Source organism: Gambusia affinis, linkage group LG11 (genome assembly GCF_019740435.1).
Source record: "Gambusia affinis linkage group LG11, SWU_Gaff_1.0, whole genome shotgun sequence".
NCBI classification, from domain to species: Eukaryota; Metazoa; Chordata; class Actinopteri; order Cyprinodontiformes; family Poeciliidae; genus Gambusia; species Gambusia affinis.
In genome coordinates this window covers 29,406,260-29,431,795 of record NC_057878.1, presented here as the reverse complement: position 1 = coordinate 29,431,795, position 25,536 = coordinate 29,406,260, and the positions used below count along the sequence as shown (strand labels likewise).

The 25,536-nt window shown below is 45.2% G+C and overlaps 1 protein-coding gene across 2 annotated transcripts in view; it reads left to right on the top strand.

The window, feature by feature from the left end:
* The window catches only part of LOC122840296 (inactive dipeptidyl peptidase 10-like), an 85,699-nt gene extending 60,838 nt beyond the window's left edge, over positions 1-24,861 (top strand). For both annotated transcript variants that reach the window (XM_044132568.1, XM_044132569.1), the window contains exons 4-26: positions 2,824-2,918; positions 4,559-4,633; positions 5,367-5,419; positions 5,937-6,018; positions 6,239-6,359; positions 7,509-7,663; positions 8,351-8,448; positions 9,258-9,381; positions 9,787-9,825; positions 15,805-15,912; positions 15,996-16,087; positions 16,201-16,248; positions 16,343-16,464; positions 16,875-16,919; positions 17,166-17,264; positions 18,332-18,401; positions 18,610-18,804; positions 19,053-19,107; positions 19,181-19,280; positions 19,902-19,960; positions 20,095-20,167; positions 21,180-21,253; positions 21,334-24,861. In XM_044132568.1, coding sequence (XP_043988503.1) covers positions 2,824-2,918; positions 4,559-4,633; positions 5,367-5,419; positions 5,937-6,018; positions 6,239-6,359; positions 7,509-7,663; positions 8,351-8,448; positions 9,258-9,381; positions 9,787-9,825; positions 15,805-15,912; positions 15,996-16,087; positions 16,201-16,248; positions 16,343-16,464; positions 16,875-16,919; positions 17,166-17,264; positions 18,332-18,401; positions 18,610-18,804; positions 19,053-19,107; positions 19,181-19,280; positions 19,902-19,960; positions 20,095-20,167; positions 21,180-21,253; positions 21,334-21,471 — 2,120 coding nt within the window. In that variant the 3' untranslated portion in view covers positions 21,472-24,861. The remainder of the gene's footprint in view (positions 1-2,823; positions 2,919-4,558; positions 4,634-5,366; positions 5,420-5,936; positions 6,019-6,238; positions 6,360-7,508; positions 7,664-8,350; positions 8,449-9,257; positions 9,382-9,786; positions 9,826-15,804; positions 15,913-15,995; positions 16,088-16,200; positions 16,249-16,342; positions 16,465-16,874; positions 16,920-17,165; positions 17,265-18,331; positions 18,402-18,609; positions 18,805-19,052; positions 19,108-19,180; positions 19,281-19,901; positions 19,961-20,094; positions 20,168-21,179; positions 21,254-21,333) is intronic.
* The last annotated feature ends 675 nt before the right edge of the window (positions 24,862-25,536 follow it).

The following is a 25,536-nucleotide window of genomic DNA, read 5'->3' as shown; positions in this document are numbered from 1 at the left end:
TTAAAACAAGGTAAATAATTCGGTTTTTGTTATTAAAGATTTTAACGTGACAGCAGCAACAGTTCTCCACGGCAACGGGAAAATAAGCAGTAAAACACTTTAAACCAGGGGTCTCAAACTCCAGGCCTCGAGGGCCGCAGTCCTGCAACTTTTAGATGTGCCTCTGCTGCACCTGAACAGAATAATTAAGGTTCTGGAGAACTGATCTACACCAGGTGGAGGTAATTAAGACATTTCATTCCAGAGTTTTGTACCTGTGGCTCATCTAAAAACTGCAGGACTGTAGTTTGAGATCCCTGCTTTAAACCATTTATATTCCTGCTCTCTGTGTCAGCATGCAGAACGGTTGCCATGACAACCGACACAACATCTCCGTTAACCCGCAGAGAGTAATGTATTACCCAGAATGCCCTGCACTGTAGCTAACTTCCTGCTTGTGGAGCGGTCTCTGGTCCGTTTGCATTCTCACTGCCTGCCAACCGAATCAGACTTTCTAGACAAACAAATTAGAGTCTGATTAACGCGAACTAAAATCCATCCATAGTTCACAGTGATGAGAAAATCCTGACCCGCTTCCCCCTCCGTTCAGTCCAGTTCAGTTTATTAGAGTCATTTTGTCTGGAAAGGTTCATTCATTTTGATCTTAGTTATCAGTCAAGTTCAGTTCATGATTCTAATTAGTCCACAGTTTCAATCTGAGGAAACCCAGCAGAGCGTGGCAGCATCACTCCTCCTGACCAGCAGGGGGCGACAGTGGAGAGAAAAAACATTTAACAGGAAGAAACCTCCAGCAGAACCTGAAATCTGGTACCAATACGTTCTGTCAGTAACATCTCTCTCTGATTATAAACAAGATAATCTGAGATTATAATCTGGATTAGCAGGGAATCGATGAAGAGAAATCCAGTCAGGATCCAGACGGTAAATTGGGAGTTTTCCACCAGAACCAAGTCTAGTTGGTGGAGTACAGAGGTTCTGGAGTCAAACCAGGACATGAATGATGTCCTGTTCTCACCTTGGTGTGGCGTTGTCTCCAGAACCGGTCCAGACAGGAGAGCTTGATGGTTCTGTGACAGTCGACCCGGTTATCTCCATCAGAACCATCAGAACCGGTCTCTGCTCACATTCCTCCATGTTTTAGCAGCGAGGATGAAGGGCTCCATCTCTGGAGACATGAAAGCAGGAAGTTACCTCACAGTTTGAAAAGTTTGACAAAGTTCTGCCTGTCCGCCCCGCTGAGCATTCCGGGCTTTGTAGTCCAGAACAGTTGGTCCATTTGGGCCAAGTCAGTACGTTCCACTCTGGAGGGAACCAGAAGAAGGTCCAAATGTTCAACTTGAAGCCAACGCCTGGGATGAAGGTTTACCTGAGCCTGGCACCCAATCACAGTGGAGCGGTCCGGCGGGCCCGACTCCGGGACCAGAACCTGTCCTTATGGGCGGCCAGCAAAACTGAAAGTAGGAAGCGATGGCTCATTAAGGTAATTATGGAAAGAGGAAGTGGAAGTTTGCCGGAGGATCAACAGACATAAAGAAGGAAATGCTGAGCGGAGGATCTGACAAAGATGCCTGGCAGGCGGAGTGATCGTCTACCTGCATCCGCCGCCCGCTGGACCCTGCCCAATGCTAATTGGTCTCCATGGAAACGGTGATTATTCATCTCCGGAGTCTCTCTATCTGTGGCCAGAACCCCCGGACCATCAGGCAGACTGTTAGAAATGTGGAGGCAGAGAAACGGATATCTGCTCAACTTCAGCCTGAAACTGCTGACGGGTTCAAGGCCTGAAAGTTCTGGTTCTACCGGGCTTCCGCTCTGGTACTGCCGGTTAGACCGACTCAATAAATACGATTCATGATGGAGAACCGTTTCTCAACTCACAGTCACAATCAGGAACGGGATTAGCATGGCATGTGGAGAACTGCAGGATTCTGGTTTAGGTCCAGTTCTGTTTGGCTCATTCTAGAACAATGGATGGATGGATGGATGGATGGATGGATGGATGGATGGATGGATGGATGGACAAGTAAATCTTCAGGACTTGTGAAGGTATTTTTGTTCTGAAACAGATTGCGACTGTGTTGCTCAGACTGGATTACTGAAATCTCTTTACCTTCAGTGTTGCTCTGCTGGATAAAACCCAAAGACTGCTTCGTTCTGACTGATTCTGGATGTTGCTGATAGTTTCTGGATGTTGCTGATGGTTTCTGGGTGTTGCTGATGGTTTCTGGATGTTGTTGATGGTTTCTGGATGTTGTTGATGGTTTCTGGGTGTTGCTGATGGTTTCTGGATGTTGTCGATGGTTTCTGGGTGTTGCTGATGGTTTCTGGATGTTGTCGATGGTTTCTGGGTGTTGCTGATGGTTTCTGGATGTTGTTGATGGTTTCTGGATGTTGTTGATGGTTTCTGGATGTTGTTGATAGTTTCTGGGTGTTGCTGATGGTTTCTGGATGTTGTTGATGGTTTCTGGATGTTGTTGATGGTTTCTGGATGTTGTTGATAGTTTCTGGGTGTTGCTGATGGTTTCTGGATGTTGTTGATGGTTTCTGGATGTTGTTGATGGTTTCTGGATGTTGTTGATGGTTTCTGGGTGTTGCTGATGGTTTCTGGATGTTGCTGATAGTTTCTGGATGTTGTTGATGGTTTCTGGATGTTGCTGATGGTTTCTGGATGTTGTTGATGGTTTCTGGATGTTGCTGATGGTTTCTGGATGTTGTTGATGGTTTCTGGATGTTGCTGATGGTTTCTGGGTGTTGTTGATGGTTTCTGGATGGTGTCTGGATGTTTCTAGCAGCATTTCCTCACCCGAGTGTTTCTCTTTCCAGATTCTGAAGTCATCTACAGGAACAGCAACGGCCATGTCATCAAGTTCAACCTTCTCACCAATGAGACCGAGATCATCCTGCCAAACACAACATTTGTAAGTAATCCCCCTAGATGAAACTCATTTCTCTGTATTTTATGCTGTTATCTCTGGCCCTCTACATCAGGGGGGTGTGAGATCCCCCTGGAGTTCCTCAAAGCTCTGGTTGTTTTTGGTTGATTTGGTTGATGGACTCTCCAACATTGCGTGGACATCAGGGCAGTTCCCCTGGTTCAGAGCGGTGTTGTTGCTCCTATCTATCAATAGTTCAAGCTACGTCACAGTGCTCAGCCTCCCTGGTCTGGTCAGTCCAGCGGTTTTGGAGAGGAGAGACCATCAGATAGTCCATCCTGAGGTGTTTGAGCACTGTGGTTTTTCTCCTGGAAGACTCTGGGAGTTTGTCCAATCAGTGTGCATGCCCATTTTGTAGACCAGGGGAAGATGTTGGGCTGTGTAATTCAGGAAGGTACCGGGCCCTTTGATACAGGGTCCCTGACCGGTACCAATATTTGGTTCAGACTGCCAGCAGTAAGTCAGACTCGTTTTTGGTGAGAGTTGGACTCTGCCAATGCTGACCTTAGTCACTGATTCTGTTCATAACTTAAATATCGGTTTGTAGACCAGCCAAGGTGTGGAGGAGATCTGTTTTGGTTTCGTTAGGATTGCATCTCTGCTTTTTGCGGATGATGTGGTTCTACTGGTTTCATCAGGTCGTGATCGACAGCTTTCACTGGAGCAGTTCGCCACTGAGGCAGCCAGGATGAAGATCAGGGGGGATGTCCTGCCCCAAGGAGAGGAGTTTAAGCGTCTGCAGTGAAGCAGGCGCTGTACCGGTCCGTTGTGGTGAAAAAGAACCAAAAGAACGAGATCGTGGATACAAGCGGCCGAAATGGGTTTTCTCCGAAGGGTGTCTGGGCTCTCCCTTACAGATAGAAGCTCAGTCATCCAGGAGGGACTCAGAGTAGAGCCGCTGCTCCTTCACATTGAGAGGGGCCAGTTGAGGTCTGGTTAGGATGGACACCTCCCTGGTTAGGGGTTCATGTCCCACCATGAGGAGACCCAGAGGAAGACCAGGATCTGTTGGAGAGACGATGTTTCCATCCGGGTACGCCTTGGGATTTTTCCAGAGGATCTGGACTCGGATCAGAAATCTGGTTCCTCCTATAAATGATCTGCTAAAAATGTTTTGTTAAATATACTGTGATAATAAAAACTGTTAAACTGTTCTGCTCTCTGTGGTCTGGAAGGTTATTTGTGTTAAACAACAACACTCTCGCCTCTGCTAATGCCATTGACACTTCCATGCTAAGCTAAGTGCTAGTTTGGGCTATGGAGGGAGACGTGGAGAACCTGAATGAAATGCCCAGAAAACAACAGAAATGTGGAAACATTTGAAACTGAATTGAAAAGATGATAAGTCAGTGCAGCACTGCAGAGCAGAGCTAGCTTTCTACAGCAGCGCATCCTCCTGGGAACCGACCCTGCAGACCTCAAACTGTGTCGCCAACAGGAATTGTTCATTTTATTCACCTCCATCTGTGATGATCTGTAGCTAATGCTACATGCAGCAACTGTTCATAGTAGCTAGCTGGCAGAGTGTTAGCTAACTATGCAGTTCTTCACGCGCATGTGTAAAATGATCATAAAAAGTCAGCAATTAATAATTATTGTGAATTATTGTGTTTCTGCTGTTTCAGGTGAATTTCAATGTGGCAAAGTTTTCGTTGTCTCCAGATATGAAGTACGTTTTGTTCGCCTACGAAGTGAAACAGGTGAGTCCGGTAGAGACAACCACATGTTCTGCAGTCGCCATTTTGGTTTCTTCTCGTCTGCATCTCACCTTGAACAGGGTTAGCACACTTAGCTCATTAAATAGCATGTTAGCACATGCTGAACAGCATGTTGGTCTGGTGCTTTGGCGTTAGTGGAGTTAATTTTTATGGTTAGGGCTAGCTTGTAGTTAGTGCAGCTAGCTTGTAGTTAGTGCAGCTAGCTTGTAGTTAGTGCAGCTAGCTTGTAGTTAGTGCAGCTAGCTTGTAGTTAGTGCAGCTAGCTTGTAGTTAGTGCAGCTAGCTTGTAGTTAGTGCAGCTAGCTTGTAGTTAGTGCAGCTAGCTTGTAGTTAGCTGATTGTTCTGGTCAGAAGAGCCGGTGGTTCTGCAGAGAACGTTCCAGAATGTAGCAGCTGCTGCTTCAATGCTCTGAATGCCTGGCCACACTGTGGCCACTTTATTAGGTACAGCTACAACATTTCCAGAGATTTCCTGTGTTTCCTGGTAGCCAGCGCTCTTCCCTTGGGTTGTGTTTAGGTGTTTGGACTCGTCTGGCGTAAAGACATTTGTACTCCCTTCATCTCCACCCTGCAGACGCTCTCTGCCACGATGTGAAATGACACGTCTCGCCATCAGGTGTCAGGATGAAGATGAGATGTTCCAGCCCGAATCAGAAAGCGGCTGCTCCACCTGAGTATTTCCTGCTGATGTTGTCCTTCTCTGCTCTGTCTGCAGGTTTACAGACACTCCTTCATGGCGTCCTACAGCATCTACAACATCCACACACGGTGAGCAGCTGGACCACAAGCTGCAAGGAAATGTTGAAACGTTCCTGCTAACCTCAGTTCACTGGGTTTAGATGGATCCAGGATGTCTGTGGCAGCATGAGGAGTCTTGGAGTGGCTGAGCTACAGCAACAGTTGGCCTGCTGGCTAACCACAAGAACATTCAGGTCCGGTTCAAATGGCCGGACCAGAAACGGACCTAAAACGTTTCCTGGTCCGACTGGTTCCCCCTGCTGGTCACAGACAAAACTTCATTTCGATTTCTTTAACCAAATTAATGAAAACCCCCAAAATAAATGAATTTGTCACAAAGAAAACTGTATTTTAGCTCCAGAGATGATGGACAGCAGACATCGGCTGCAGTGACACAAACTGAGTTAAAAAAAAAAAACTTTCAAAGAATTCCAGAAAATGTTCCAGAACGCTTGGATCGGATTGTAACTTACTCCAGTCTGCCTGGAGGTTAGCCTCCAGCTGACCTCTGCCTGACCTCTGGCTGACCTCTGGCTATGTGTTTCAGGGAGGTGTGGGAACTGGACCCGCCGGAGGTGGTGAACTCCGTGCTGCAGTACGCTGCGTGGGGGGTTTCTGGACAGCAGCTGGTGAGGTCCAAACCCGGTTCTGTTTTATCCTGAGACATTAAAATAAACCTGAACCAGAATATCGGCTGATAAATGAAGGATTAGTGTTGAAGCTCTGCTGCTGTTTCCTTCCAGCCTTTATCATCAGATGTGATTGTAAATCATGGTTCGATGCTCCACAGATAAAGTGCTGATCTATTCTAGGATCTTATTGTTGCGCCCGTATGCTAAATGTGTGCAGATCTACATATTTGAAAACAACATCTACTACAGATCTCACGTCAAGAGCAACTCTCTGCGGCTCACGTCTTCGGGAAAGGAAGGAGTCATCTTCAACGGAATCGCCGACTGGCTCTATGAAGGTTCGGCCCGTTCCTACTCCGTCTAGAACCAGAACCGGACGTTTTCTTCGTCAGTTCCATGTTCTAGATCAGAAGTCTTCAATACGGGTATCACATTGATAAATTAAGGTGTGATACGGTGGCGAGGTTCAAAGCGGCACTATCCGCTCCATAAAGAAGCAGAAAATACGAAAATAGCTTTCGTTTTATTTTTGGAAACATTCTCTAAGTACATGGACGTGATTCCATGAAGTTTTGTTATTGTTATTTTGTGAACCAGCTTTATGTAGACTATGCTTTGAGAACGAAAATACTGTTCTGCGATGTTAGCTTTGTGGCTAGCATGCTAGTTGTCCCGCTAGCTTATCGGCTAGCTTGTTAGCTAGCCGATAAGCTAGCGGGACAACTAGCAGCTGTTTTTGGCATTACCAGACTGATATTATTCAAACGTGAAATATATAAATAAATATTTATATATAAACGTCGACCTCTATTCTAGGTTACAATGACTTGTGTTAAGTACAGCGAATGATTCAGCTGAAGGAGCTGTTGCTGGAATATTTCAGCATGAAAGAGAGTTATGAAATATTCATTGTTTTAGTGCAGATTTCTTCCCTCTGGCTGAGAGGAATTCATCTATGTGTTTTTACTTTAAACCTAAAAATGAGAGCGGCTGCTGTAACGGTTTCACTCTTAATTATTTTCTGAAGTATAATTAGATACCGATCAGTGATGCTGACTGAACTGCAGCCTTTTTCAATTAGCAGCTGTTTTTTTCAGTTTGTGGCAACACGAGAATATATTTAAATAATAAAAGGACACGGAATATTTCAACAGCATAAATGTTAATCATTTAAAAGTAAAGAAGAGAAAAAGGAAATAAATTAAACCTATAAGATTGGAAATAAAATGGGAAATTAAATAATAGTGACACAGTTAAAATAACACTTTAAAATGATAAACAATAATTCATATCCTACTGAGTAATCAAATAAGGATCCAGTATTTGCCACATTCATTTATTTATTTCTGCAGTTACTGCCAGTTTTGCCAGGATCAGTCTTCCATAGAGGCTGGGCCAAAGATAAATATTGTTAGCAAAAGCGCTGAGCTAAACGTAAACATGCTGTCCTGGTTGTGAATAATAACTGGCAGTTTGTGTGGGAACAGAGGAGATCCTGGAGAGCCATGTGGCCCACTGGTGGTCTCCAGACGGGGAGCGGCTGGCCTTCCTGGTGCTCAACGACTCTCTGGTCCCCAACATGGTTCTGCCGCGCTTCACCGGCGCCACATACCCCAAACAGAAGCAGTACCCCTACCCCAAGGTACCGCTTCCACACACACCGTCTGGGACAAATAAACACACCTGCTTCGGTTCTTTACGTCTCAAAATCTGATTTAAAACAAACAGATCATCACCAGCTTTTAAAATAAGGAACAAGAACTTATCATGTTACGCTGAGTCAGCATTTATTTAACAAAAACTGTCAGTAACGACCTGCTGCTGCCCGTCAACATAGGAAGGGTCAGAGGTCATCTGTAAACCATCTGGGGTTAAAGACACAGATGAAAGGTGGTGAACTTTTGTTCTATATGGTTTTTTATTCCTTTTAATTTTGTTACTTGACATTTAGATAAAAATGTTTTTCATTCATGATTCTTCTTCTGTTTTTTGGAGGTTTGTTGACGTATTGTGTTTGTGTGGGTTGTCCCCGGAGGGACTACACACCGTCTGATTTGAAATAAACAAGAAGGAAATCAGGGATGAAATTCAGTCTGAGTGAATGCTGCTGATCTGGACGTTTTTATGTCGTCAGCTTCCTGAAATGAAGGCATCAATCATTTTACCTGTTTTTATTAACAAAATATGACTTTGGCCAAAAATGATGCCATAAAAAGAGGGCGATGGTTGACTTATGCTCCGCTATTTCATGGAGGTGACGATGTGTTCTCCATCTGGAGCGGTTGGACTTCCTGTGTGTGATCAGCGGTGTTTCTGATTGGCTGTGCAGGCGGGCCAGCCCAACCCGGCCGTCAAGCTGTTCGTGGTCAACATCTACGGGCCGACCCACACGCTGGAGCTGATGCCTCCGGAGGCGCTCAGGCTGCGGTGAGCAGAGCTGCCGGAGCGCTGTTCCTGCCAGCTGTCGTCATGGTAACAGCTGCCAGCATCAACTGAGACAGACTCACCCTGAGGTCACAGAGTCAGCAGACTGAAACATAAACTGGATTAAAGAGAGTTTTAATGGCAGCGTCTCCATCTGGTCCACCGTGGTCCTCAGGGTGATGATGACTTCCTGTTCCTCTGCTGATCAGACCAATAGGGACAAATCATCAGCCGAGCGCAGTGCAAACACAAACTGAAAACACAAACTGCAAAACACACAAACACAAAATCCAACAGAAAAACGCTGTGACCTCTAAACCTCCAGACCACTAGGGGGAGCCAGTGGACCAGACTGGAAAGACTGGAGGTCCAGGAGAAAGAAGAGCTACGTTATGCTCCACGTCTTTTATAATACTATAGAGCAGACTCCATACTGCCCCTGCTGGTGTGGAGGACTTCCTTTTTGTCTTTACCATTAGTTGCATTTTTTCTGTTAATTTCTATTTCTGAGGCTGCAGCATTTTTCTGTTGTGTGCTTTTAGTCTGAGTTCGGTTTATTTACATATCAACAATTCACAACAAAAGCATTTTCAAAAATAATCACTTCATTCCAGTCACTCAGTCATTCGCCTGATGCTACTTAGCACAGTGAGCTAATGTCATTATTCACATCAGATCAAAATGTTTTTTAAGGAAACTCACTGCTCATGACCAGCAGGGGGCGGCAGCAGAAAATCACTGATTGTCCTCTGAGCAGAGACTTTAACTAGGCCGCTGAGCAGCAGCAGATGGTAATGGTGTTGTTCTCCTAGGGAGCATTATGTGAGCATGGTGAAGTGGATCAGTAAGACCCGGACGGCGGTGCGCTGGCTGAACCGGGCCCAGAACGTCTCCATCCTGACGGTGTGTGACACCACCACCGGAGCCTGCGTCATGGTGCGTCCCCTCCTCACGCCACACCACACGCTGTAGACAAACTCCAGAATCCGCTCGTATCTGATCAGAACCAGCGCTGACTGCTGCAGAGCTGATGAGTCTTGGTTTAACAATGTAGCACACCCCAGTACTCTGACACCTTCAAATAAAATGTGCTGAAGCCGTCAGAGGGCCCCTGATCAGAACCAGCGTCCAGATGTTCAGGTTTGTAGTTAGATGCTTTTGGACAAAGTCTTTCTAGTGTCTGAAAAGTTGCTGAATGTGGCAATAAAGTTAGCAACAGAGCTACGTAACTGGGCCAGGCGGTTCTGGTCCTAGAGAATGCCTTTGACTGCACTGATAAAACAAACCAATCGGAAAGGCTTTTATTGTGAAGGGGCTGACCTTGTGCTCTTTGTGTTGCAGAGACATGAGGAAAGCTCGGAGCTGTGGCTGTCCAAGCAGGTAAACCTTCATCATCATCATCATTAAAAAGCTGATTCAGTTTTCTATTATTTCTGAGAATCATTCATATTTACAGTAGAAACTGAAGCTTGAAGTTATAACCTCCTCTGTTAGCCTCTGTGGAGGAAATGACCTGCTGCAGGAACAGTGTCTAAAAACAGAAACCTGCCCCTGGTGGTAGCAATGAAAATTACAACCTACGGCGTCCAATAAGCTCACATTCAGAGAACCAACACTAGGGGGCACCACCAGCTAGAAAGCTAGCTGCGCTAACCCCAAGCACTAATCATAAACATTAGTCAGCTAATGCTGAAATACATGACTAAGAAAAAAATTAATTACATGCATAAAGTCATAATAATTGCAAAAAAAACAAAAACATGTTTGGGTGTGCTGTGGTGGCGTAGGGTACAGCGCAACCCACATTCGGAGTCCTTGACGCGGCCGTCGCGGGTTCGATTCCCAGACCGGCGACATTTGCCGCATGTCTTCCCCCCTCTCCCTCCCCCTTTCCCGTCAGCCTGCTGTCATATAAGGGACACTAGAGCCACAAAAAAACCCTGGAGGGGAAAAAAAAAACAACAACAAAAAAAATAACATGTTTTGTCGTATGACTTTTTGTCATATGACAAAAAAGTAATTTCGGGGGGGCGCTAGTGAGCAATGGAGAAGTAAGCAGCGTTTCCCTAGAGCTCCTGCAAATTTAGAAATATTTTTGGTACTAAATCGACATTTGGACAAATATACTATAGGTTGGGAGAGAGAAAAGTCTAGACTTCATTTAACTGCACCAGGACATGATGAAAGCAAATTTGAGGATGCATGCTTCCAACAAGGACAAGAAAGCGAAAGAACCGTGTTACAGATTAACTGGTGGCTAAATTAACTGGTTGAAACCTCTGTGCACTGCAGATGTTTCTAAATTGTAGGTGGCTGTGTTGATGCCTGTTGAAAAATGCTACTTGTGTGACAAAACTGTTTGCAAAACTTCACTAAAATTCCCATTTGAAGCAAATATGTTTAATGTTGCAGGTGAAAATTATGTTTCAAAACAAGTTTCTACAGAGCAGCGTTGAGTTCGCTTCAAAAACACCACATTGGGTCAGAACCAGAACAATGAGTAACAGGACAATCACATTCAGGTTCACCAGAATAAATTAATTTCATCTCATGAAATGAACATGAACAGCCTCAATGTAAACCTCAGTTTCTGCTTTTTGTAACCAGCTCTGATCAGTAAAACATTGAAATTGACTCTCTAGTTCCTGTAATGTGATTTATTAACCCTTCTAGCCCAGTGTGTGTTTCTGGATCAGATCCTGCAAGGAAACCGAACTGTTTCTGAACTTTCTTCTTTTTTTTTTAGCTACAAACAATGAGGTTGTTGTCATCATATTTAATAAAATTTAAATCACATACCTGATGGTGTTGCTTGTGGTGTTTAATATAAAGAGGAATATCAAGTAATGTCGATAAGTTATACTGCAATAAAATCTCATCTAAATGATATAAAGTTAACAGCCAATGTTGTATTTGGTGGTGATATCTAAATTGACGAGCCAAAATGCTAATAATAAACGTTCCTACATTACTGTCAGTTACCAACAGATTATGATCCATATCTACAGGATTAGTCTGTGTTCTCTACTGGGAACCAGTTTGCAGGCTGGTGACGAGGGGAAATAAACTTAAAAACAAAACGAGCCGCAGTAAGATTAACTAGTGACGGTCTTGTGTGAAATTCTGTCCCCCTGTGTCGGGAGCGCGCATTGCAGCCAGAAAGGCGGATCTGAACATTTTCATGGCGCTTCTGATCGATTTCTCGGTAAAACAATTCATATAATCATGTCAAGGTTGTAACATTCAGTTTAATCGGCAGGTCTTGTTTACAAAATTGTAAAGTAATTAAATAAACGAGGTCTTTTTACGCTGTTTTGTGTTATTTTAAACGCCAAGAGAATCGGTCTTTCTTCAACTTTTGTCACTTCAGCTTGACAGAAATAAAAGTCAGTCACCAAACACAATTTTCCAACACGTTGTGTGTATTTATAATTCTTCATTGCTGATATAAGAGGATGGTAACTGGCTGATAGCAAGACACAAAAATTAAGACTTCCTGAAAAGATGAGAGTTTAGACTTTCTGGTAAATCTTGTTCTAATGTAAAATATGACAGATTACTGGATTGAGGAAATTTCTAGTATACTACATTCTACCACACATAACAATTTTTGAGAATTTGGAAACAGTTGCTCTTTATTCCCCAAAGTTATGGGAGGAGGAGAGGAGAGATTGGATATTTCAGCTGCCTGAAATAATCTGTTCCCCCTCCATAAAATGGGAACAAATTAACTTACCAGAAAATATTTTATTGTGCTTATTCCTCTCATCATCAAAAACAAATCCTATGAATTTGGTAATACTTACTCTATTTGACAAAGTTATGAGGGGGGAACCAAATATTTTAGCCACCTGAAATAATCCGTTAATTTACAAGAAAGTGTTTGACTGTGCTTTGGAAAAATCTACTCTTCATTTCTCAAAGATAAGGGGCCTTTGGATTTAAACTCTTTCCATAGCAGCCTTATATCAAAGTCTTGTAAGTATAAATATCAAACAGTTTTCAAAATGTAATTTATTATTTATTTATGAGCAGGGCCGGATTTAGGAGGATGGGGGCCCCTGGGCTAGAGTCAAAAAATAAAAAATAAAAAAATTTCCCTTCTCACCCACCGCGGGTGGTGATTCTTCTTCCTCTTAGCTCGGGTCCTCTACCAGAGGCCTGGGAGCTTGAGGGTTCTGCGCAGTATCTTGGCTGTGCCTAGGACTGCACATTTCTGGACTGAGATGTCTGATGTTGTTCCTGGGATCTCTTGTAGCCACTGTTCCAGTTTGGGGGTGACTGCCCCGAGGGTCCCGATGACCACAGGCACCACTGTGGTCTTCACCTTCCAGGCCCTCTCCAGTTCCTCCCTTAGGCCCTGGTATTTTTCTAGTTTCTCATGCTCCTTTTTCCTGATGTTGCAGTCACTTGGTATTGCCACATCCACCACAACGGCTTTCCTCTGTTGTTTATCCACCACATATATATATATATATATATATATATATATATATATATATATATATATATATATATATAATTTTTTTTTTTGACTATATATATATATATATATATATATATATATATATATTGTATGTGTTTGTTTTGTTTTAGAGGATGAGCAGAAAATGACCAGACAGTAAGTTTTGACAACTTACAACTTTAATAAGCCAGTTGTCACAAACTACAAACAACTCTGAACTCTTTTCTAGAAAGACTAAACCACATGTTGGGGTTGAAACTAGAATATGATGCTAGCATCACAAAATAAAATCACTGAATAGTTATTGTTGCCTGGACTTCAACACAAACTATAAGACAGATTGAGTGCAAGAAATGCAATGCTCAAATATACTTTTACAAAGCAAAGCGAGTAAAACAATATTTATACAAATATCCCCAGCATTTACAAGTTCATATAAGTACAAGTGGAATATATCAAAACTCAAACTTTTTCTTTGGTTTTAAAGTTCTTGGTAAATAGTGGAGGAAATAAATGTCAAAAAAGTGCTTCTCTGCCAGTCAGACAGAACATGGATATAAACAATATCTTCTGGAAAAAAGAGATCAGGCATACTGTAGTTTTCAGAAAATATCCTGACCCAGGTAAGTCCAAAGTGCTGCCCTCTGAAGGATTTTTTAAAGTTTAGGCATTTGCGTTCAGTTGCGTGCTTCCAGTCACTGAAACCAGTTTCAAAGTTTGACTGAGTATTAGCATTGCTGAAAATGCGGCATGCAAAACAAAATGCAGCTCCGGTGGATGGAGAGTAGAGCAGCCACGGTCTTTCGATGTACTCACCATTTAACATCTTGCGTTTAAAGTGAGATTTGGAGATCCCGCTTCCACCGACTCTGACTCCACAGACGCCAGTCCAGCCACCGACTCAGTCACGGTTAAAGGTTCTGGCGGGATCTTAGTGCCGGTGTTAGCATAGCTAAGGGTTTGAGGAGCGGGGATAATGATGTTTCTGCTCCATCTCCGCTAACAGGTTTAAAAAAGCCTGTCAGTTTAGGCATTTTGATTGTCGCCTCTTTGGCGCGATGCTCTTTTTCTTTTCTCTTCCTTCTTTTCTGCGCTCCGCTGTCATATTTCCTGTTGTCCGCCATTGTAAAATAATATTCCCTTGACGCTCCTCCTCCCCAATGCGTAAGATGCGTCAAAAGTGGACCAATAACAAGCAAGCATTCAAGATGGACGTTTGCCAGAACAAACTGGAACATTTTTCCATCGGTGCTGTCAAAATCATGCAGTCATTGATTAAATTCTGACACTATCTATTCACAAAAATATAAAACATCCTTCGGGGCCCCCGAAATGCCGGGGCCCCGAGCTGCAGCCCCGGTAAGCCCCTGCTAAAATCCGGCCCAGTTTATGAGGGAGATGTGAAAAACAACAGTCAGTCGATATTTTTAAATATTTTATTTTTAATCCTATGGCTCTTCTGTGTAATTTATCTGTTTTTGTGATTTTGCAGATTAATGTAAAAAAAAAAAAAGCAACATAATTTAGCCACCAGTTAATTTAGTCACCATTTAATTTAGTCACCAGTTAATTTAGCCACCAGTTAATCTGTAACACCCGGCCCAGCCGCCCCGGACTCGCCTGAAGGTAGCTACCCGATGGCTAATGCTACCATTCTAGATGCTATAAATTCTCTCTTCACAGAGCTACAAGCCACCAAGTCCGAAATTTGTCAGACAATTGACACTCGCATCGAAGAGGTGTCGCCACTATTAGAGGAGAACTCCTCACCCTCAAGACCGAGACTCAAAATGCTATTCACGTCCTGAAACGACCAACGACCAACATGGCGCATCCATTGGTGAACTGGAACGAGCGGCCACACAGTCAGCAGACGCCATAACCAAGCTGGAGTCTGAGATAAAACGTCTACGCACAGAAACGAATCAGCTAACAGGAAAATATATGGATCTTAAACTTAAAAACAAAACGAGCCGAGATTAACTAGTGACAGTCAAACGGGTCCTCAACATTGCAATGTTAAGAGAAGGGGCAGAATTGAATGGATTCGCCTCACAGCTGCTGAAAGACGTGCTGACTGGATGACTTACCGCTGGTGGACCGCGGTCATAGAGCCCTACGAAAACGCCCAGACGACACGGAACCTCCTCGGGTGTTGGTGGTGAGACTCCATTATTACCGCGACGTTACAATGATCCTCCGGAAGGCCATGACTCAGAGACCTCGCCTACCGCGGACAGAAGATCCACATCTTTCCTGACTTCACCCCCGAGATCGCGAAACGCAGAGCTGCATTTAACGGGGTCAGAGCTCTTCTTCTGGGCCACCCGGGAGTTCGGTATGGACTTTTATATCCCGCAATGCTGAGAGTGACTTTCAGAGGAACAGAAACAATGTTCACAGACGCGAAGGAAGCCCAGAAGTTCGCGGAGCTCCACTTTGGTTCTGGTGGAGGCGATGCAGGCGACCCCGCGGCGGACACTTGATACAGATGTGGAGTGGCTGGATTCTGGTAGTGCTCAATGTTAGACTGTCCTAGGATGTTTATCCAGCTAACTTTATATAATGTTTAGAATCTTCATCTAGGTTACATAATTAGCTGCCTTAAGTTTCGTTAATAATTTGAAGTGGGCTGATATTTATAAATAGGAACCAACCTGAAACATTTCAAACCCTCCAGCTGGGCAGGACTCTCTCTGCTACATGCTAGCTAGCAACTTCTACTTCCTGTTTCTACAGCCATGCGTAGCATCAACGCGAACCTGGTTAGCATCTGACTTTACAAAACAATCAAGAAAATTAGCTCTTTAGAATCCATGTAAGCTAATGCGCTAAACATTTTCAAAGTTAGCTAAAGCGCTAAGCTAGAAGCCGGTTCCATCTCGTCTCTCCAGAACCAGCAGCCCGTGTTCTCCAGGGACGGGTCCCGGTTCTTTCTGACCGTCCCGGTGAAGCAGGGTGGAAGGGGCGAGTTCCACCACATCGCCATGTTCACCACGCAGGTCAGGCTCCGCCCACACATGCACTAACACGCCCACAGCCTCCGGTTGCCATGGTAACCCCAACCGCTGCTGTGTCGCTCCAGTTTAGGGCGGATCAGAACGAGGTCAGACACCTGACCTCTGGGAACTGGGAGGTGACCCAGATCCTGGCCTACGACGAGCCCAACCAGAACCTGTGAGTACCGCAAGGTTGGCTCTGACCTAGAACCTGTTAGAACCTCACTGGTTCTGGAACAGAGTAAACTGATTAAATCAGAACCGGACTGACTGCTTCCTGTCTCTTTACAGTTACTTCCTGAGTACTGAAGGGTCGCCACGGCAACGACAACTCTACAGGTCGGCCTCTCTAAACATTTCCAGAAAGCGGTTCTGTTTGACCCGGTAACCGGTTTGGACCGGCTGATTGTTTTATTGTCCTTACTCTGTTCAGCGTTAAAACAGTGGGTCTGTTTCCACGGCGATGCCTGACCTGTGACCTTCACAGAACCAACTGCCTTTACTTCAGCGCCGACCTCAGCCCATCCAACCAGAATCTGCTGCTGCACTGCCAAGGTAGGCCCACTTCAGGAGTGGTTCTGGTGGAGTGAGGTCCAGTTAGAGCAACAGACTGGGTTCTGATGGGTTGGTTTGGCCCAAACTGATAGAGTTGTGGTTCTGGTTCAGCTTCCAGTACACAAACAGAACAGACAGCTGGTCCTGCAGTAGATCCTCTCTGGGTCACTGTTCGACCCGGTCCATCACGGTTCCTCATCAGAACTGATCCGCTGTGATCTGGACAGACGGTGCCTCTCCGGTCCAAAGTTCTCCCTCATGTTGTTAAGAACTGGACCTGGTTCCGGTTCTGGTCAGACAGGCGGCTGCAGTGTAACTGTAATGTTAACCATGAACAGTATTTTGTTTGTTCTCCTGTCAGCCAATCAGCAGCCAGCGTTTCTCAACCTGCTGCTGTTTTCCTCCTGCAGGTCCTGAAGCTCCGACTGTGATCCTCCACAGCCTCAATAACTCCAGTAAGCTAACGCTCTGCTAGCTGCTGCAGCTCACTGCTGCAGCTCACTGCCTGTTGTTTTTGTCATGTGGTTTTACTTTTCTTCCTTTAACCGTTTAGCTAACATTGGCATGGGATTAATATGCACTGTCCCTTTCAGACAGGAGTAAATGCATGATTATACTTCATTTGGTTTCCGTTCTCCACCAGACAAACTGTTGCTCTGCTCCAGATTACCATCAATTTAATTTGTCTTATTCCTCCTCAGATTACTATATCCTGGAGAACAACTCAGTGCTCAAGGCGGTTTTGAAGTACAAACGGATCCAGAAGAAGGAGTACCAAACCGTCCGGGTCGAGCCTTTCGGTGAGGACAGAGTGCTTTGCTACTGCAGGTTGCTAGCAACAGGAAGCTAACTGCAGGTTGCTAGCTCCAGGTTGCTAACTGCAGGTTGCTAGCAACAGGAAGCTAGCTCCAGGTTGCTAGCTGCAAGTTGCTAGCAACGGGAAGCTAGCTCCAGGTTGCTAGCTGCAGGTTGCTAGCAACAGGAAGCTAGCTGCAGGTTGCTAGCAACAGGAAGCTAGCTCCAGGTTGCTAGCTGCAGGTTGCTAGCAACAGGAAGCTAGCTCCAGGTTGCTAGCTGCAGGTTGCTAGCAACAGGAAGCTAGCTCCAGGTTGCTAGCTGCAGGTTGCTAGCAACAGGAAGCTAGCTCCAGGTTGCTAGCTGCAGGTTGCTAGCAACAGGAAGCATTGCTCAAGGTTGCTAGCTGCAAGTTGCTAGCAACAGGAAGCTAGCTCCAGGTTGCTAGCTGCAGGTAGCTAGCAACAGGAAGCTAGCTCCAGGTTGCTAGCTGCAGGTTGCTAGCAACAGGAAGCTAGCTCCAGGTTGCTAACTGCAGGTTGCTAGCAACAGGAAGCTAGCTGCAGGTTGCTAACAACAGGAAGCTAGCTGCAGGTTGCTAACAACAGGAAGCTAGCTGCAGGTTGCTAGCAACAGGAAGCCAGCTGCAGGTTGCTAGCTGCAGGTTGCTAGCAACAGGAAGCTAGCTGCAGGTTGCTAGCAACAGGAAGCTAGCTCCTGGTTGCTAGCTGCAGGTAGCTAGCAACAGGAAGCTAGCTCCAGGTTGCTAGCTGCAGGTTGCTAGCAACGGGAAGCTAGCTCCAGGTTGCTAGCTGCAGGTTGCTAGCAACGGGAAGCTAGCTCCAGGTTGCTAACTGCAGGTTGCTAGCAACGGGAAGCTAGCTTCAGGTTGCTAACTGCAGGTTGCTAGAAACGGGAAGCTAGCTCCAGGTTGCTAACTGCAGGTTGCTAGCAACGGGAAGCTAGCTCCAGGTTGCTAGCTGCAGGTTGCTAGCAACAGGAAGCTAGCTCCAGGTTGCTAGCTGCAAGGTGCTAGCTGCTGTCCAGTCTGATGCCTCCTTTATGTTCCCAGATTTCCCGCTGCAGATCTGTTTCCCTCCAGACTTCTCTCCGTTGCGTCAGTACGGCCTGCTGCTGGTCATGTGAGTACCGACCAATCAGGACGCAGCACCACTGCTCTTCTCTGATGCTGAGTAATGAATTCGTCTTATAAACAATTGAGGTACTTCACAGTTTAAAGGTTTAATTCTGGAGCTCTTGTTGACCAATCAGATGATTAGTTCGGTTGACCCATGGTTGACCCTGACGTGCTGTGTGGCAGGAAGTTGACGTGCTGTGTGGTGTGTGCAGTGACAGCGCCCCTGGTGGCCAGGCGGTGAGCGAGCGTTTCTCCCTGGGCTGGGACTCGGTGCTGGTCAGCTCGGACGGCGTCATCGTGGCCCGGCTGGACGGCCGGGGCAGCGGCTTCCAGGGCCAGCGGATCCTGCATGAGGTGCACCAGAGGCTGGGCACGGTGGACGTCCAGGACCAGATCGCGGCGCTGGAGTGAGTGCTGCTGCTGCGCCGCTAAAACCCTGCAGGCTTTTATTAACCTTTACTGGTTAAAATCATCAGTTTGTCTTCTTACATGTCAGATTTTAATCATTTCAAATAGTTTTATTGTCTTCTTGAGTTTATTAAAACTGCTGGAAATTGAAACTTAAATGAAAGGAAAAATAAAAGTTCAGTGTCCTGCAGCTTGTAGTGAAAAATAAAGTTTGGACGTTCAGGATGTCGGCCATGTTTTCCTGCAGGTTCATGATGAAGTTCTCCTACATCGATCGCTCGCGCATCGCCGTGTTTGGACAGGTGAGCAGACAGGAAGCAGTAGATGCTGACATCACTTCCTCTCAGCTTGGACTCACCAGTTTGTCGTGTTCAGGGCTACGGCGGCTACTTGGCGCTGATGATGCTGAAGTCGACAGACAGCCTGGTGAAATGCGCCGCCGCCATGTCGCCCGTCACCGACTGGAGGCTCTATGGTGAGTCAGCAGCTCTCAGACGGGAACGTCACTCACAATATTTAAAATTTTTTAGCATGGTATGTTACAAAATATAAAACACAATGAATTGGGTTAAAATTTGGAGCTCAATAAAATCTATGTAATTTATTTTTTCTGTTTGTGTTTTGGAGTTTGCATAATTCTTATGTTAGCTGTGCGTTAGCAGCGTATTAGCTCAGTGTTAGCAGCGTATTAGCTCAGTGTTAGCAGCGTATTAGCTCAGTGTTAGCAGCGTATTAGCTCAGTGTTAGCAGCGTATTAGCTCAGTGTTAGCAGCGTATTAGCTCAGTGTTAGCAGCGTATTAGCTCAGTGTTAGCAGCGTATTAGCTCAGTGTTAGCAGCGTATTAGCTCAGTGTTGGCAGCGTATTAGCTCAGTGTTGGCAGCGTATTAGCTCAGTGTTAGCAGCTGTCGGACACTATAATACACAAAAAGTTGCTCCATATCAGGGGAGAATAATAAACACTGGACCTGAACTCGGACTCTCAGCTCAAGTTTTTCTGAAAACAGAAATGATTTGAAACAAGCTGAAGGTTTCAGCCTCAGATTCCGTTTCCTGTCCAGTTAGCAACCGCTAACCATCTGTGGTTCCTTCCACAGCGTCGGCGTTCTCAGAGCGCTACCTGGGCCTGCCGGTACGGGACGACAGCAGATACCAGGTGAGCTTCCCGACCTTTGACCTCAGCAGAGTTGCAGCGATCCTGATATTCATGGATCCTGTCTGTGCAGATAGGAGTGTTTTACAGGGCTTCTCTGCGTGTGTGTGTGTGTGTGTCTGCCCGTCTCCCTGCAGGTGTCCAGCCTGCTGCAGAGCGTCCAGGCGCTCCGAGAGCAGACGCTGCTGCTGCTGCACGCCACGGCAGACGGTGAGAGTCCTGGGAGGGAAGGGGTTAAAAAATCTGAACCGCTGATGCAGCGGTTCAGATGGATCCGTCCGGGTTCTGAGACCTGCTGACGTCCTTCCCTCCTTCCTTCCTTCCTTCCTTCCTTCCTTCCTTCCTTCCTTCCTTCCTTCCTTCCTTCCCTCCTTCCTTTCTTCCCTTCTTCCTTCCTTCCCTCCTTCCCTCCTTCCTTTCTTCCCTCCTTCCTTCCTTCCCTCCTTCCTTCCTTCCTTCCTTTCTTTCTTTCTTCCTTTCTTCCCTCCTTCCTTCTTTCCTTCCTTCCTTCCTTCCTTCCTTCCCTCCTTCCTTTCTTCCCTCCTTCCTTCCTTCCCTCCTTCCTTCCTTCCTTTCTTTCTTCCTTCCTTTCTTCCCTCCTTCCTTCCTTCCTTCCCTCCTTCCTTCCTTCCTTCCCTCCTTCCTTTCTTCCCTCCTTCCTTCCTTCCTTCCTTCCATCCTTCCTTTCTTCCCTCCTTCCTTCCTTCCTTCCTTCCTTCCATCCTTCCATACTTCCTTTTTTTCTTCCTTCCTTCCTTCCTTCCTTCCTTCCTTCCTTCCTTCCTTCCTTCCCTCCTTCCTTTCTTCCCTTCTTCCTTCCTTCCCTCCTTCCTTTCTTCCCTCCTTCCTTCCTTCCCTCCTTCCTTCCTTCCTTCCTTCCTTTCTTTCTTTCTTCCTTTCTTCCCTCCTTCCTTCTTTCCTTCCTTCCTTCCTTCCTTCCTTCCCTCCTTCCTTTCTTCCCTCCTTCCTTCCTTCCCTCCTTCCTTCCTTTCTTTCTTCCTTCCTTTCTTCCCTCCTTCATTCCTTCCTTCCCTCCTTCCTTCCTTCCTTCCTTCCCTCCTTCCTTTCTTCCCTCCTTCCTTCCTTCCTTCCTTCCCTCCTTCCTTTCTTCCCTCCTTCCTTCCTTCCTTCCTTCCTTCCCTCCTTCCTTACTTCCTTTCTTTCTTCCTTCCTTCCTTCCTTCCTTCCTTCCTTCCTTCCTTCCTTCCTTCCTTCCTTTCAGCAAACATTCACTTCCAGCATTCAGCTGAGCTGGTCAGGAGTCTGGTGAAGGCCGGAGCCAACTACTCTATGCAGGTACCCCCACATGCTAACAAGCTGCTGCTAGCAATGTTGAGCTAACAGGCTAAAGAGGAGCATTCTCCTCGTCTCCTCAGATCTACCCCGATGAAGGTCACTTCCTGTCGGCGGCGAGCCGCCAGCACCTCTTCGCGGCGCTGAGCGGTTTCTACAGGGAGTGTCTGAAGGAGGAGCTGCTGCCGCTGCCCGATGAAGATGAGGAAGAGGAGGAGTGACAGCTGCTGGAGCTGCTCCGGCCTGAACGAGCGCTTTGTTGTGTGAATGTATAAATATGTGGACATGAAGGACAGCGGGACGCCTCGGGGACAGCAGGGGGCGTCCTCGCCTCTAGCATCAACTTCTTCTTCTTCTGGATCGCTCACGGTCCCAGCTAAGCACACGGAGAACTTCCTACGTTTGTTCCAGGTTCTTCAGACTGCAGCCCTCCACACCAAACACGTGCACCACCGCCTCACTGGTCTCCATGGAGACGGCGACACCGCCATCACCGCACAACAAGATGGAGCTCCACCTGAAACCAACACCGTAAACCGATGGGAGCAACGCACTGACGAAGAAACAACGTCCTGTTAGCATCCAGTTAGCATCAGATTTCACATCTTGTTAGCCCCAGCTGTTAGCATTAGCTGTTAGTATCAACTATTAGCATTAGCTGTTAGCATCCAGTTAACCTCCTGCTAGCTTCAGCCCTTAAAGGGACAGTCCTCCTGACAAACTGGTTTCTGAACCAGTCTGAGCTGTGACCTTCTGCTGACCTTGGATGTCTGGGATGAAGAAGTGAAGCTTCATCTGCAGGTTCTGCTGCAGAACCCAAACCAGAACTTTCTCATTCTGGGCCCATCAGTTGATGACATCAGAACTTCAGCTTCGGCCGATCTGACCTTTAACCTTCATTATTCTATAATCATCCCACAGTCCGTTTCCTGCAGTGAATCTGAACTGAGTCAGCAGTTCCAGTCCAGTTCCAGAACCAAAGGTCCAGTTTGTTGTCCAGTTGTCAGAAAACAGTAGACTAAATATTAATAATAAGAAGAATAATAATAATTAGTGGCAGGCTCTGCTAGCTAAAAAGCTAGCTGCGCTAACTCTAACGCACAAATCATAGTCATTGTTTCTGCTAACGCTAAAGTGCTAACTTCAGTTGAAATTATATTATCCCTTAAAACACCAAAAGCTTCCAGTTTAATTTGGCCATAATTGAAATGTTCTGTTATAGATATTGTATTTGTTTATATTTTTGTCCATTTTATTTCGTTCCCGTATGTTTGTTTTTTTTTCTTAAAAAACATGACAGAAAGCGGAACTGACGTCATCTCTTTCAAAATAAGAGCATAAATGTAAATGTCTAAACTTGATAAATTATTATATATAATAATCAAAAATTCAACACAGATGTTGAACTTCTACTGAAATTTTCCTAAACAGCCAGATAAATTTATCTTAAAAAATAATTTATAAAAAGCTCAAAGTGCACAAATGCCAATTAGAACGTTAGCTCGACTGTTAGCCGATTAGCTCCATTTTGTCCTGTCTGAAATCATAACAAGCAATAGATAGTAAAATATAATTATCTACCAATATATTGGAATGAGACAGCAGAGAAAATGATAGAAAAAGAAAACTAAGATTTAGATTTTTTTAAAGTTTTAATGTAAGTTCCACCTTTTTCAGCTTTCTATCACGTTATAAAGACCTGGAGTGTTTCCTCGATCACAGGCTTGCTGCTCTAGAACTGGACCAGTTAAAGTAACGGATGATGTTGAAGGACAGCAGCGAGGTTTAAATTTGGTCTAATTAAACCTCCAGACTGACCCAGTTCCATCACAACCCAGCCAGCCGTCAGCTTCACTGAGCAAGCACACGGCGACAGTGGAGAGGAACAGCTCTGTTTGGACACCTTAGCAGACATGAACCAAGCTGCTGCCGCTGCAAGGTCAAAGGTCACTTCCAAACAAATCTGAAAGGAGCATCAGTATATCACTTCCACCAACAACTCTTTGTATATTTGTAATAAAAAATAAAAGGTCAAGTATGGGGCAACATTTGGACCAAAATTTAGATGACAGCCCACCCAGCTGTAGCTACTTCCTGTAAGCATTGGAGAAGGTAACGATTAGCATGTCTAGGCTAGTCACCTGCTGAGTTAAACATTTTTTTTGTTTCAGAGAAAACCATTAAAAAATGGGATGACATTTTTTAAATTTTGGCCCTGATGGCGCTCCCTATGCTGGAACACAGCAGGTCCAGCTGCTGGGTCAGAACCAGCAGCTGGACCCAAGAGCTGGGTCAGAACCGGCTTAATTTTTAGCTTAGCGCTTTAGCTAACTTTGAAAATGTTTAGCATACTTAGCTTCCACTAAATGTAATTTTTCTGGGTAAATTATAAGGCGCTAATTTACTTGGTGGTTTTTGTAATAAAGTTAAAGGTCCGGCTGCTGGTTCTGACCCGGCTGCTGGTTTTGGTCCAGCTCGCCGCCACAGCCCAGATTAATCGGATTTTCCTTTTAATCTGCACCAACTCAGGCTCTCCAGAGGTGGCGCTGCAGTCCGTGTTATTCCGATATGACTGGCAGGTACGGATGAATCTGGTGTGGAGCCGTTTGGGTTCTGGACGGTCCAGGCCGCCGGTAGAAGCAGGTTGTGGTGTTCTTCAAACTAATCTGGATCACTCCATGGACTTCCGGGAGCAGTTCCGGTGTTTGCATGTCCCTCGCGGGGAGCCGTAGTTTTGTACAGCGGAGTCCAGAGAACAGAAATCTATTTTCAGATTCCCAGAGATTCAGTCCGTGATTCTCCTGGATTCTTGTACATTTCTTATTGTTTCCTTTGGGTGGTTGGTTGATTTTCCTCCTAGGACGGATTTTGTAATTTTGCTTGTTCCGGTTCTTTTTGCTGTACTGGGGCGAGTCGGTTCGGTTCGGGTCGGGATTATTGTGATTGTCCTCTGGTGATGGTTATAAATGATTAAAAAATTAAAAACTTTGGACCTGGCATGTTCTGCTCTACTCCTGGATCAGAACCAGTTTCCACACTGTGATGGGAACACTGACCCAAACTGGGCAGACTGGGAGGATCCTCCGGTCCTAGTGGCCTAGTCAAAGTCCAGACCAAGAGTTAACTGAGATGCTGCGGTGGGTTCAGGCTTTATTCTGGTCTGTGTTTCACATTAAAGCTCCAGGACGTGACAACAGAATCCTGTCTGCCCAGGCGGCCATCTTGGAATCAACTTGAGAAAGTTTGACGGCAGGAAGAACTGGCTGAGATTCTCTAAATTAATCCACCAGTTATTAATGACTGGATGAGATTCATTAGCCCTTACTTATGATCAACATCTCTACCAAAATAATTTCACTTGTTTGTGATGATAGAAATCGGATCCTTTTAAGAAAATTCACTCTGGAAATAATTCAAATTAGTCAAATTTTCTCTACATTCATGACAAACTGACACTTCCTGTCGAAGCAGAAGGCCACAGCCTGGATTTAAAGCCAACTAAGGATTTGGAGTGGCCTAGTCAAAGACTGAATTTAGGATTTTGGGGATGTTGAAGGGATGGAAAAAAATGGATTGAAAATTTTCCTGATTAAATCATCGCCTGAGGTTCAGTTTCCTGTCCAGTGTGAATATTTTATTGATTATTGAACGACTCCCTGGGGTGTGAATACTTTTCCCAACTTGCCCAGAAACACATCCATGGATTTGAACCATCAACTTGCAGAAACCAACTGGGAAATAATTGGAGTCGGACGAAACCAGAAAGGTTTTCCAGTTTATTTCAGATTTTTATGGTTGCAACCTGACAAGAGCAAGTAAAGCCCAGGGTCAAAGGTCAGACAAACACTTCCTGTTCCTGTGTTCTGGTGCGATCAGCCGGAGCCTGATGGTGTCCATGACCGGCAGCCAAAGCAATAATCCAGATTAATTTCTCCGCAGCAGAAAGAACTGTTTGAACTGTTGAACGACACACTGAACTGTTTGAATCTTCGTAAAGTGTTTTAATTACATTAACATATTTATTTTCATACCAAATAAATCTAAAGCTTTGAACATAAATTCATATTCTATCACATCGAAGGTTTATATAATAGTGAATTAAGTCCAAAATAAGGCGGATCTTATTGTGTTTAGAGCGCCACTTTATAAATCCAGATTGAGTGTCAGGTTAAAATCAGGAATATTATTATTATTTCTGTTAGCTCAAATTGTAATCAATATTTAATATTGTTATCGTCCTTAAATGATCAAGACTTGAATCTTTTCCGGGTTTAGGAAGGAGCGTG